General features: G+C 41.4%; 1 protein-coding gene across 10 annotated transcripts in view; it reads left to right on the forward strand.

Moving 5' to 3' along the window:
- LOC125004004 (teneurin-3) overlaps positions 1-14209 on the forward strand; it is a 322776-nt gene that overhangs the window by 273588 nt on the left and 34979 nt on the right. For 7 of the 10 annotated variants that reach the window (XM_047578303.1, XM_047578305.1, XM_047578308.1 and 4 more), the window contains 3 exons: positions 8712-8783; positions 11101-11278; positions 11780-11800. In XM_047578303.1, the coding sequence (XP_047434259.1) occupies positions 8712-8783; positions 11101-11278; positions 11780-11800 (271 nt within the window). The remainder of the gene's footprint in view (positions 1-8711; positions 8784-11100; positions 11279-11779; positions 11801-14209) is intronic. The other 3 variants (XM_047578307.1, XM_047578309.1, XM_047578312.1) reach the window with 1 other exon arrangement.

Below are 14209 nucleotides of genomic sequence, written 5' to 3' on the forward strand. Positions count from 1 at the left end.
GGTCCGTTTCTTTCTGGATCGTAGACGTAAAGTAAATAAAAGATAAATATGAAAAATAAATGACTGTTATTATAGTTTGATGTGCCTTCAGCAGCATTGAAGGATGAGCCATTTATCCAGTGAATGAGCAGATTTCCAGTCGATCAACATCTGCTTGTTTGTCTTTGTCCATTAAGTCTTCGCCTCTTTAAATACTACACAGTTATACTCCACTGATTGGCTGAAGGTCATTCTTCTTCTATGATCCCCAGCGCTGACAACCTCCAGTCATTATTCAAACTGGCTTCATACATTAAACATGCTGCACGCCTGTGTGTGAAATATGGTTTGACTGCCTTTGACCCTTGTTTATTATGTAGCTGCTCGTGTTGATTGAGCTGCAGAGTTAATTAGGGACCGAGCGTTTTTACTAACAATCAATGTCTCATCATTATAGAACATGTTTCCTTTTTATTCTTTTCTTCTTTCACAACAACGTTCTGAAAACAAAACCAGTCTTTCTGACGTGTGCTTCAGTGGTTTGTTTTATATTTCAGAAATGTTGTTTTATTGTGTTTTGCATCATGTCTGCAGGTTATCAGTCATATAGGTCATGGTATATCCACAACAAGTCTTCCTAATGTCAGGGTAGATAATATGCCAACTGGTGCAGGTGAATTTCACTGAAACATTAAAGAGAGGCTACTGGACTCATTGGGTTTCCTGAATACAGACCAGACGGACCTGAGTGCGATGCGTGTGCTATAAACAATTTAAATGCATGATATAATGTAATATATCAAAATAACGGGGAGAAACTTATCTAAAAGCCTCTGTCAGGCATTTCCACCTAAACGAAAAACACAAATTAAACCACAAGCAATTGTATGGGAACGTGACAAAAACACGATAAGGGTGAACGTGTCATTTAGTGCTTCTACTAACCTCACCACTTCAAGATAGTCACACAAACGAAAGCAGAGATGCTGCTAATTACAACGATGTCTGTCTCTTCACTGTGCGACAAAAACTCAGAGAGCCAAAGAGTCGCAAACATGACATTTGCAAAATCATAAATTATGCCTTAGTTTTGCTGTTTTGTGATTAAAAGTTATATTCCAGCTCCAGAAAACACTGCTAATGGCCTCTCCTGTGACTCTGTGTCAGTTTGAAATGAATCAGGAAGCTCCCATTTGTTTACATGAAGAGTTAGAGGCTTCTAGGTTGGAGTGTAGGGTCGCTGACCATTTGTAATCTTTACTTTGCTCTGGATCGTCATTGTTGGTTGGGTAAATTTGGGCATTGAGTTCGATTCTCTAGACTCTGGTTGATAGAGGTGTCAATCATTATAATTGACCAACTGGTTAATTTCTAACGTAAATATTCTCCTTTAAGTTTCACTGAAGGTCCATGGTGGGGGTGGGTGGGGTCAGAGTAGATGTGGTGGGCTGTGGTCAGGCAGCAGCGCTTGCGCCCAATGTCCTGGATGGAAGGGAGGGGGGACCCAAAGATTCTCTCCTCCGTCCTCACCACTTTCTGCAGAGACTTCCACTCGGGTTCAAAATGGTGCATAGAGAACATTTAAATAAACAGAGGAAAAAGAGAAAAGAAAATGTTCCAGGTATTGACATTCTCTATGAAGGTTAAAATGTTTGACGTACATCATAAAACCTGTCAGCAGCACAGTCTCTCGGAGAATAGCAGATTTTATCCAGTGTCAAATGACGTGAAAGGTCTTGAATCCAGTTTTTTCTTTCCAGTTTAACAACATAATTTGTCCTTTTAAAAGACATGCAAAGGCTAAACAATGCGCTTTTTTTTTTTTTTTTTTTTTTAACCATAAATGTGAAGAAACAACAGCTTTTGTGTGCCTCTGTCTGTTCTAGTTAGATCAGCGTGTCCGTGAATGTGGTGAGAAAATCTTGGTTTTAAGATTGAGACAGTGTGAGATCAAGGTCAAATCAACTCACTTACACACAGAGAGAAAAAGCCACGTGAGAAAGCCTCGCTGCTCTCTCTTTTAACACAGCGGGAGATGTTCTCCCTCTATCTTAGTTTTTTTTTTTACAGTCAGGCAACTAGTTGGTTGCCCGTGTAGATGGCGGCACAGCATGTGTGGACTCCCGCTGTCTCGGCCTCTGTTGATCAATCAACACCTACTAATGGAGGGAGAGATGAAAGAGATGGAGAGAAGGATGGAGGTGAGGAGAGGGACTGGTAGAAATCTCTGGATGTGAAGGGAACAGGCTGACGTGGGATTCACCAGTCGACCGGCGTCAAGCTGCGTCCACCTGTGTGCTGCAACAAACCGTCCACTTTTGGAAAGTCCTGTCTCAAAGACATTCATGGTTCCCGGACTCATGAAAAGTGACAAAAGCAGTTAAGGAACAACAAAAGAAGCGGTAGCTGTGTTCGCATACGGGCGTCCTGTATTTAATGATTAATGAATTTTCCACTCGCTGTGATTATGCAAAGAGGAGTGGATTCATCAAGGTGCACAGCGGGTGGAGCTCATTCTCCAGCTGCGTAGCATGTTTAACTCACATGCTTCATGTATGTCTTGATGTATCTGCAAAGTCCGTGTCCTTGACTTTGTTGTTGTTCTGTTCCCTGATACTTATTCATAAATGCATCACGCTGCATTCAATGCAAACCAGCCCTGGTTCCTGAATCTCTAGGCTCTTCCTACAGCTCTTTAGGGGAGAAGGCTTTTCCAGACCGGAGGGGATGTACTGTATATTCTCTCTAATCTTATCAGTGTCAGCCTCAATCCAGCTGTTGATCTCCTGCTACTTTAAACTTGTTACCTACTCCACAAGGACCGGGAAATTTGTTCTCTCTCTCAGGGCTGAGAGATCAAAATGGCGTCATTTCGAGTTTTCGCAGCTTGCTCTCGACACATCAACTGAACAACTGTTGTCGATGAAATTTTGTTGCTAGCAGCCACTCCGTGAGCATGCATTTCCATGCACAGCTTAATCGAGCTACGCTCCAAGTTTGACTCTCTGAATGTAGCTCTTGTCCCAGTTTACATGCAGTTTATGTATGTGTCTTTTTAGTGGGTTAATATCACATAATAAACAAGAGTTGTTCATGTGTCGACCGGCATTTAAACAACAACCACATGAAGAATAGTTCAGCTTTTTAGTCTCGTACGTAATGTGCCGCTACCTCTAGTGCAGGTGGATGGCGCTATCCCTCAGGTAGGTAGTCTGTTTACCTTCTTCTTCTACTGTGACCGGCTGTCTTGGATGTTTTTGTTCCGAGGTCATAGGGCAGAGCAGCAGTTGTGGAGCATGTGCACACGTGTTGTCTAAAAAAAATAGCGACATAGGTCGTTATTTTGGGAAGGTGACAATTTGTATTTAGGTGGTAAAACCATCATTTTTAAAAATCCAAGCTCCCCATATCATAGCTACATGTTTGACGCTTTTAACTTTTCAAACCGCTTGGAAATCGATCTAAAATACAGCGAATAATTCTACTTTAAGATTGCGGAGTACCTCTTTCCTTCGTTGGTTTACAAACCACTGCCTCTGCTGTCACTGGATCACAGTCAATGCAGCGTCGTATATATACGTATATAGGTCTATGGTCAAAAAGACCGTCCGACATTCGACAATAAAAACAGTTTTTGTCAGATTCTGGGAGATACGCTGCAGTGGAAGGGCCCTATGAGGACTTTCCAGGAGTTCTGCACTTGAGTTTCTTGTGACGTATAAATTTACGGACCAGAAGGAACTTTCTCCTTGTTCTTGCATCCTGTTCTTGCAGCGTAAGTAACGAGCTTTAATCTCAAGTTACTTGAACTCCTTCCCTTCTGGTACTAACTCTGCTTCTGCCTCAGTGGCTCATCCCAGTGTCTCACAGTAAAGCATCATGACCTCAGATTAGTAGGTCCTAGTCCTCATCACAGCTTCTAAACACTCGGATGAAAACAGCTCCAGTACATCCTGAAGGTCACAGTGTGATGATGCCAGCAGGACCTCAACATCTGCAAAAAAAAAAAAAATAGCAGCAATGCAGTCCTGAGGTCAACACACTGGACGGTCTCCAGATCCCTGCTCCCCCTAGAGGTCCTGTCCACAAAGATCAGGATCAGACCAAAACAATAATCGGAGGCCAGAGTGTGTATGGCACACAGCAACAGTCCTGACATCCCAGCTTATAACATGGAGATGTTTCTTTCATCTAACACAAAATGTGCCTGTTTAGCCATTAGGTTTGGCCATTTCACTCTGGGTTTCTTCTGACAACACATACAGTACATACAGCTTTAACGGTGGTGGGACAGTAACACAGGAAACTGAATGTGCTTTAAATCTAGATATGTATAAGGGGCTGTTGTACTTTACATCTGTATGGTTTGTGCCTCACTCTGTGGTATGTTATTTCTACATTCCACATTCTGCTACATTAATGGTCTATAAATGACAGAAAGGATACATGCAGGCTAGATTATAACTTGAAAAGGTTTGGAAAAGTTTACAAAGCACAAGAATGAGTATCCCGTCCCTTTCACCATTTAACCGAAACTTGGTACCATTTCCATTTAGAAAAATGCACCATCTGGACTTGTCTTGGTCAATTAAATTTTTACCATGATGTGGGTAATGAAGCCGTATATTATACATATATGGTGGCATAATGACATGTTCATTACAGCCCTTGACTACTGAAGCACAGAGAGGATCAACTGTGTGTATTTGCAGCTTATAATGGAAACAGGATTTTCTTGCTTACTGGTCAGACTGCACTGTACCTTAGATGTATGGTACATCCCAAGTTACATGGCGTAGCCTTAGATAAATTGCACATCCCAGCTTGGCTGTATGGTGCATCTCTAGATGAATGTTGTTTGCCTTCTCCAGTTTGCTGTGGGTGCACGTAGACAGATAGTTTTCGAAGATGGCGGCGGAGTTTAAATAATTCAACTCACCGCAGGAGGTTTCTATTTGATCTCTCACTTTGAAGAATGAGTGCAACCCTCTCTTTTTCCCTTTTCATCTTCTCATCCCCCGCTCACATTAGCCTCCTCACACCTTCCCGCCCTCTTCCGTCTCTTTTTACCTCTCATTGTCTGTCCTCCGTCATCCTCCATTCTTACGACAGTCCCACTTTTTTTGGTGCATATCAAATTAAGGAACTACAGCACCTCAGATATCTCTTTCTCCAACACTCTCCACGCTCCTGCCTCGTTTATGCATGATTATTAGCAGCATTATGCATCATTGGTTAATAATTAAGCGATACATATTGAGCAACAGTAGTATTACTACATGCAAAAACCAAATAGTACTGTACTGGGTAATGACTTCATCTATCTGGAGAGTCATACGGAACAGTGCTACAAAGTTTAGCACCCGACAAAAGCTTCCAGCAGTTAAATTATGTTTGATGTAAATGTTGTTTATTTCTCCATTCCACATATGAATTATACATTATACACCAATCAGGCTTCCGGGTTCGTGTCCAGCTCGGGTCTTTCTGGGTGGAGTTTGCATGTTTTCCCTGTGTCTGCGGTTTTCTCCTGGTACTCCGGTTGCTCGTTAACTGTCTTAATTGGTGAACCCTAATTTGACCCAAGGTGTGAGTGTGAATGGTTGTTTGTCTCTGTGTTAGCCCTGAGACAGACTGAACACCTGTCCAGGGTGGACCCCGCCTCTTCGCAGATGACAGCTGGGATAGACTCCAACCCCCTCAACCCTAGTGAGGATAAGTGGTAGTAGAAGATGAGATGAGAGGACACCAATCAGGCTTAACATTATGACCACCTTCCTGGTACTGTGTATGTCTCCCTTGTGGTGACTCATCGGTGAATGGACACGGGTCTTCTGAGGGGGTTGAATGTTGTTAGTGGGGGGGTCTTTGAGGGATGGGCCGCTACATGTCTAAGTAACATCCAGTTGAATGAATGCCAGGTCTGAAAGTTTCCCAGATGAAGACTGAATTGTCACAAGATGATTTAAATGTTTCTCCTGTCAGTGGTCATAATGTTGTGGCTGATCGGTGTATATGGCTTCTGTGTACACTGTAACTCCATGACAGTGTCCTTAACCCTCCCAGTGACTCTTAGAAGCCTCATCGTCCTGAAGGACGGAGTGCTGCTTGATTCGGTCCAGGTGTCTTAGGTCCAGAGTTTAAAAACACCCTCAGACTGGTACATTCTCCCCACCACCATGTTCCACCGTGGGACTGATCCCTTCTTCATCCGCGTCTCTTGTGTTCGTCATCCGTCTGTTACTGACCCCTTACTGTGATTCATCATCCGCTGTGAAAGCTGTCATGTCTTTGTTTGTCCTCCTGACAAGTGGTTTGGAGACGTCACTTGTCCTCTGAGAGACAACTAGTCGACCTTCTTCTCCAAGCTCAATTCACTGCTTCCTTAGAAACACTGAGTCTAGACCCTGGTGAAGCCACAGAATTCTACTATTTGAATTCTGATACTACTTATTTCTGATGTGTGGTGGAAACTGAGCTGAGTTTTTTCTCGCCACCGTCTCCTTAGTGATTCTCTGGAGAGTTCAGACTCATTTTTTATAGATCAAGTCCACAAGCCTCGTGCTGTACGTCCAGCTTTCACCAAAGATCAGCAGATCAGGTTCCAGTTGCCTTCAAGCTCAATCTGTAGCATAATGAATTTCTCAGGATGTCTCCAAAACCTCCCAAAAACATCAATATTTCCACGTGAACATGCAGAAATTGTTTTTGTTTTGTTTGTCATACACAAGCGCAGCGGTCAAGGAGCATGAGCACACGCGTCGTCTAGTTTAACTCTGATTAAGTCGTATACATGCCGTAGAAAACCGATTTCCAATCACATTATCTGAGTGTCTTAATAAAGAGAACTCAGATTAGTCAGATTAAGGCGATAATTCAGTGTTTTCAGGCGCATGTTAGTGTACCGACTGTGTGTGTAATGTAAATACGTTTATTTTGAACTTGTGTGAATTTATGATGCAATTTAGACTTTAAATCTTTAAATGTTATCTGATTATACTTTTAACAGTACATGTAAAGCTCAGTAAATTATAATATCATGGAAAGGTTCATTCGATTCAGAAAGTGAAACTCATAATAGATCCATGACACACAAAGTGAAATATTTCAGACATTTATTTGTTTGTGTTTGTAATTTAAATAATTACAGCTTACAGCGTCTTACAGTGGGCGTCAGTGGACGTCAAGTTGTTCCATTCAAACAATGACAGCACGGCACCTGCAGCTAAAAGTCGTCCACCCTTAGGAGTAATATGAATATCGACATTTTCAAAATGTCGGCTGCATACCTATGTGTGTTTGGTCATGAAAATCCCGTCCTTCATATTCTGTGCAGCCACTGTGCACAGAGTCCGGTGTCTTTAGGGAAACAGTGGAAGTTCAGTTGGCTGTTAAAGTGACTGGAACCGTTACAAAGTGGCACACGACAGTGGTCATTAGAGCCGCTCGTTTTCTGGAGCTTAAAAGCTGATAGTATGTCCGGCATTATTCCTGTGGTGGTGTTACATTTAGCCTCAAAGTGACTAGAGTGGGAACTACTTTGCTAATCTCTGGCAAAAACGGAAATACGTCACGATGCTTGTGCACGGAGGCTTTTGTTATTGACACCAAATAAATAAAATTAAGACTCAGCCAAATCCTCTGAAGGTTCTTCAAATGGAGACTGACTGGTTGTATTTGTTGGTCATTCGTTGCTACCTCAAACGTGGCCAATGCTAACGTGCTAAACTGCCCCTTGGTGCCTGAGAGGAGAATATTAAAAGGTAGAAAGAACAGGTACAGTGGTGCCAGCAGTTGACTCAGCCTTTAAGTGAGAAATTACACATCTCATCATATTTAGCCGCTGGTACAATTTCATCTAAGTACAGTTTAATAGGTCTACGGTCATTAGTCTGAAGCTAATTCCATTAGCAATTTTTTCTTCTTTCAAAGGTGAAGCACACACACACAGAACGACAGCAGCAGCCTCGCTTTAATCTTCTATGCTGTATCATCTCCTAGGAGCCCCGCAGTGAAACCCAGGAGAAACTGTCATTTATTTCCAACACAAACAGTCATACAAATGTGCACACACACATACACGCACATACATATATGTATATATGTATTTATATATATATATATAGGTGTTGTGTGGAGAGGAGCTGGCGCTTGGTTTTTTTGGTGCCATCCGAGGCCGGATACGGACACAAACACACAAACACACTTCCCTCCTCATTAGCACCATTAAGCAGACGAGTGGACTCATCCATTTCATGTTTTTGGTTCTTGGTTTTATCTGACAAGCTCCAGTAGGGATGAGGGGTCGGAAGGCGGCACCGTTTCAGACGAAGTGGGGTTTTTTTTAGTTCATTAGTGCAGTGAAAAGACAGTTTATGGTTTAAAAAAAAAAATAAAGTGTCACAACACTACGTGAAATCAGCACAAATGCTAAATGTCAGCAGCTAACTCCGCCGCCTGCCTCCATGAGCACACTCAGTATTTTAGTGTTATTACTGAATAAAGTACAACTAGTTCATGTTAAATTTGTTTTATTTTAAAACATAAAGGTGGATGGGTTTGCCCGTCCACCAGCCTCGTCTCTGAATCTTGTCCAGTCTTGGCTGTGATAGCTCCCAGGTGTTTTTTAGAAAATGTATTTTTAATGAATCGCTGGTGCATTTTTAAATGATCTCTTTGAGTTTTATGATCTGCCTCCTTCTCATTCAGCGTCTTTCTGTATCTTTCTTCAGGTATTCTCTACAAGGGTAACGGTGAGAACATCTTCATCTCCCAACAGCCCTCGGTCATCAGCAGCATCATGGGTAAGTACAGAAACTAAGGTCTTATTTCAATGCAAAGAGATCAAGTTGGTGAAGGATGAGCTTTTATTGAGGAAACTTGAGGTCATAGTTTGGACATAAGAGCGACGATGTCATAGTGAAGCTTAATCTCAGACCGTGAAGGTAGATAGGGACCAGATCCCCTGGAGTCTAGACTAGGAGATAAAGGTGGCAGGTGGATGAAGACTTCTTGGGATGATAAGAGGAAGAGGAAGGAATGTGGGAAAATGGCCTGAGGAAATAGAGCCACCAGATAGTGAAGGGACAGATGTTCATTTAAATGTTCTCAGTCATCCAGGTCATGATATATCCAAAAATCCAAAAACTGGACTCCTTGTTGAAGTTTCTTGAAGATGTTTCATCCAAGTTTCTTCAGTTCTAATAAAGGACTGCAGAGCTTGGTTCTCTGTCCTTCTTAACCGTTTATAGAGTTGGAAATGCTAAATTTCCATCCTAGAATTTTTAATTTTCATGGAGAAAATCCATCCAGATGAATGAATCTGGCTCCTTGTCCATAAGTGGTAGACAGGTGTATTTAGAGGTCTCCTCCAGCGATCAGTCCAATGACTTTGACATCATCAGTGAACTCTGTGATGCTGGTGTTGATCTGGGAGGCCACGCGCAGGGTCGTGCCTCACAAATAAATAACAAAATTATGACATTTGTCCATTGGTCGTTGCTATAAATGTAATTTCTGTATCATTCAAGTCATTTTAATGGGTTTTACAGATAAAATTGCTGAATTTCCAGTTCAAATACTAGGATTAGATGTGAGCGGAGCATCATTTGGTTTTCTCTCTGTAGGTCACTGATATGTTGGTCCACACTCATTGAAATATTTGGAAATTCTAAATTGTTATCGTAGGAGATAAGAAAACTCTTTACATTTTTTATTTTTTTTTATTTTCATGTGTTAAATCCTGATGAATGAATGTCTCATATCTGGTTCCTGGTCTCATATATTTGTCACATTAGAACATCAGAGCTGATTCAGACACTTGTCAACATCATCACATTAGAAGCATTAGGACACTTGTTCTTCTTCATGGTTCCTAATAAACCAGGTCAGAGGGGGACCTTGTAGACCACATTAGACCCTGATTAGACCTGACAATGTTTCCTTGATCTTCTCTGATTGGCTCAATGAAAACCACATGACGATAAACCTCACTGAGAGAAACCAGGACATCACGTTACCGCATATGGTTGTTGACTTTTTTGGGTAATACACTCAAATAAGTGACATTTTTTAAAAATAAAAACTGATCAGTCACACAGAAGAGCTAAGTCCACCTGTACACGTGTTACGTCTTCATATCCACAGGATTAGAAGGAATAGAAACGTTTTTGAAGTGATATCTTGAACATGTCTCTGTATTACTGGCTCACTGAGACAATGCATTACTATGGATTTGTGTGCATGGATGCCAGCTCAATAAAATAACATCAGCTCTGCACCGCGTCTCTTCACTCTTTGAAGCATTGTTCTGTTAACAAAAAAAAAAAAGGTTTTCTTCAGCCCATGGTCACTGCGGACACAATGGTCTATAAGACGTTCGGTGTTGTTGGTGTGTTATGCGTTTGTAGCTGAACTGGTCATAAATTCAGTGCATGAAATGCGCCTGAAGTGGTTTGATATTTCGATGTAGTGAGCTGTGCTTTCTACTCTCAACTCTCATCCTGTGACATTTCAGAGGGAGGATTCTCCTGTCTACTGTATCTTTGTTGTAGCTGCCAGTTAAAGCAGTGACGCTAAATTCTGGATCCATTTCAGATATTTTAGTTTAAATCTGACAAGAATGTAAACAAAAAAAAGTGAAAAAAATGTAAAAATAAGTATTTTTTTATTTGATTATTTTTATTATTATTGCTATTTTATTATTATATTATTATTTTTTATTTTATTTTATTTAAAAGTAATAATCAGTAGATTATTATTCTTCCCAATGATGCTGCTGACCTGAATATTTTTCGTTTATTATTCTTACAGAGATTCTTTTTGCACAATAATCTGCTGTTTGTTGCACTTCCTTATCTTGCACTAATTGCCTCACTGTCTGCATCTTATAATCTTAAATATTATGTTATATTACCGATTTTTAGCAATTTTAATTCCCATTCCACACCTGATATCCTCTCATTTCTATTTTTGTAATTTTTTTGTATATTTCATATATTATTTAAAATTTCATATTGTTTTTTTTATTATTATTGTTTCAAGAATATATTGGTTATATATTCTTGTCTAATTCTGTGCCACTGATGTGATTTAACGTGGATTTCTGACCTCGCGTCGCAGGAAACGGTCGTCGCCGGAGCATCTCCTGCCCCAGCTGCAACGGGCAGGCGGAGGGCAACAAGCTGCTGGCCCCCCTGGCCCTGGCCTGTGGAGCAGATGGCAGCATTTTCATCGGAGACTTCAACTACATCAGGAGGATCTTCCCCTCTGGGAATGTCACCAGTGTCATGGAGCTGAGGTAAGAGCAGAGGGAGGGAGTTAGAGGACGGGAGGATGATCAGAGGCTTGAACCGGATCCAGAGAGAGAACTAGAGCCAGTGTCTTCCCCCAAAGACCTCAGGCGTACTGTCATCACAGATACATGCATGCTGGCGTATATACAATATTAAACCAAGACATTTGTCAGGATTAACAGACTAACTCAGGAGTCTTTGGTAATTAATGCCAAGCTGCTGCAACCTGTCTGAAGATCAAAGAACATTCTACATGTGGAAGGAAGACGTTTTGTTTTCATCTGAATTTGAACTCATTCTCTGTCTTGAGTGTTCCTGGTTCAACCACCGTCTGAAATCTTTTTCTTATCGATTTCTGTGAAACGTGGTTCAAGTTTAACTGTTTTTATTTTCTCTTCATTATTTATTTCTCGTGCTGATGTTCATTCGTTGTGAAGCCTATCAAGCCCCAGTCTGTCGACTAACTCTCTATTCTTCTGTGTTTTCCTGCCTTTGCTGTGTTAAAGAAACAAAGATTTCAGACATAGGTAAGAGTGACTAATCCTTCTCATCTGTCTCATCTGTCCTTGGCTCTCACTGCCGTCTCTTGTCTTTCATTTCTTCATGTTTCCATCACGTCTTCTTAATGTGTTTGATGAATTTAGGAAATATGGAATTCACTTACTCAGAATGGGAGGAAAAAGTAGCCCTGTTGCTTTTATTCCTGCTCTCTTTTTGCCCCCCCCCCCCCAGTAATCTTGACAAGCGTTCACACAAACAGAGCCTATTATTGTGCTGTCAGCTCAGATGAGCAGCGCTATCATCTCTTTAGTATCAGCCCCTAGCAAGGAGAGACATGGGGATGTGGGGGGGTCGGGTCATGTGTGGATGGGGGGGGGGGGCTGGACATGGTCGCTAATCTTATTTCCCCCTCCTCACTGTTCACTTTAAATTCACACGCTGAGAAGCTAAGACATGCAGAGAGAAGAGAGAAAATCCAGAATAAATGAATAAAAGTCATTAGATATGTCCTACTCTACTAGAGGCAGCACCAGCTACAGAGCTGTTTACTTTTCTTTTTTTTTTTAAGACGATTCACAATAACTCAGAGCCTTAAACCCAAAGAGCAAGAGAAAAGGTCTGGACTGGGGGTAGAGACGGAAACAAAAGATGGAGGTGAAGCAAACATGATAGAAATATCATTCCTCCTGCTTTAAAACTCAATAGAAAAATATAAAAATGCAACAGATGGAAATTCAGAGTCCAGATTCCTCCACACAGATGCACAAACTATCAATTTTCCTATGAAAGACAAATAGACCTTCTATCTATCTAATAACTACCCATCATGCCTTGTGGATAAAGACACATTAAAACAAATCCAGATGCGCAGGAACTTTCTTCCAGTTAAAAACCTGAGATGAATGAATTTATGATTGAGACCTTCTGACCTCTGACCTAGAAAAACCTCACGGATTCAGACCCACATTTTACCGTCCACATTAAGATCATTAGAAAGTCTGCTGACGGCCACCTTAAGAAAACAGCATGTCAGGAATTAAAGGATTAACCGCGTGTCTCAGCAGAAAAAAAAAATAAATAAATAAAATAAAAAGAAGAAGTTGACCAGACAGGTGCAGCTGACTCAGCCACAGCTGTTAGACCCTCGGAAGATTTAAGAAACTGGATCACATCTCATCTCTGTGCTCCTAAGATCTTTATCCCGACCTCCGCTCCGTCAAAGGGTTCAGGGTTTAAATCATTTTCAGGACAAACACATGGAAAACGTTTAATTTTCTTATGTGGAATTCTCCAGTGGTATCATATATCGCATTCGTTATAATCAGAGGTGACTTATTTGAACCCAAACCAACCAAAGTCAAAGTCAGTCCAGTGTTTATCTGGATTTTCATGCCTTTTTTTCCATAAGGATTCATCAGCCATTACTTATCTCAACATTTGATCCAAACTCTGACAGGAGAAAGTGACTGGATTCAGTTAAATTTCACTCTTTAATTAAAACACCATTTCTTCTGACCTTCAGTTCTTCCTCCACACGTTCCAGTTGTTTCGTTCCCTCTCCTCTTTCCCGCTTATTACCATGTATTTATTTACTTGTCCCTCCTCCTCCTGCCTTTTTGTGCCGTGGCCCTCGTCCTTCTCTCGTCTCTGCGCTGCTGATTCGCGTCCAGTCACATCCTTTAATTTGCCCTGGCGTGTTTAGATGATCAAGAGCCGTCCACATGTCGAGCAGCTCCTCCTCGGGCTTGTTTGTGTTGAACTGCAGACACACACACTCTCTCTCAGTGAGGCATGTCTTAAATGGGCTTTGTCATCAAAAAAATAAAAAAATGAAAAGTTGCTGTGTTGACATGTGGGAATCTAACGCTGAAAACCGAGCCTCATTAAATGTTTCAAAACCACGGCTGGGAATGATAAAAATGGAGATTTAATTAACAGAGTGAGGAGCTGCCGACAGGTGGAATCAGAGAGACGTCCTGACAGTGTGACCAGGTCAAATGACTCACTGAGTTTAATTAAGCTCTAAAACTGGGGATGAAATCAGCCGCGTCGCTTTGGATCTTTGAAAGAAGAAGCATCATGTGTTTTATTTTTGTTTGTTTCTTCTTCTTCTTCTTCTACTTCTCAGTGAGAGTAAAAACAAAAGGGCATGCATCTCAGCACATTAGGTCCCGTCACACACGCTCTCATCTATTTATATCCCGCTTTAATTAACAGCTTGTGATCATCTGCTGATTAGACTCTGAGCCAGAGGCGACTACGTTCGTCCGCGTGCGCGTGATGGATTTTACGTGACAGCGCGGCCCGTCGTCCTCTCCCACGCGAGGCTCTTCCTCGCTTACGCCCGTGACATTTTAAGCAAAGGATCCAAAAAAAATAAATAAAATAATTTAATGCGAAACGTCTCCAGAAATACTCACCTCCTCCCACTCACA

The sequence above is a fragment of the Mugil cephalus genome, chromosome 2 (genome assembly GCF_022458985.1).
Source record: "Mugil cephalus isolate CIBA_MC_2020 chromosome 2, CIBA_Mcephalus_1.1, whole genome shotgun sequence".
Classification (NCBI taxonomy): Eukaryota; Metazoa; Chordata; class Actinopteri; order Mugiliformes; family Mugilidae; genus Mugil; species Mugil cephalus.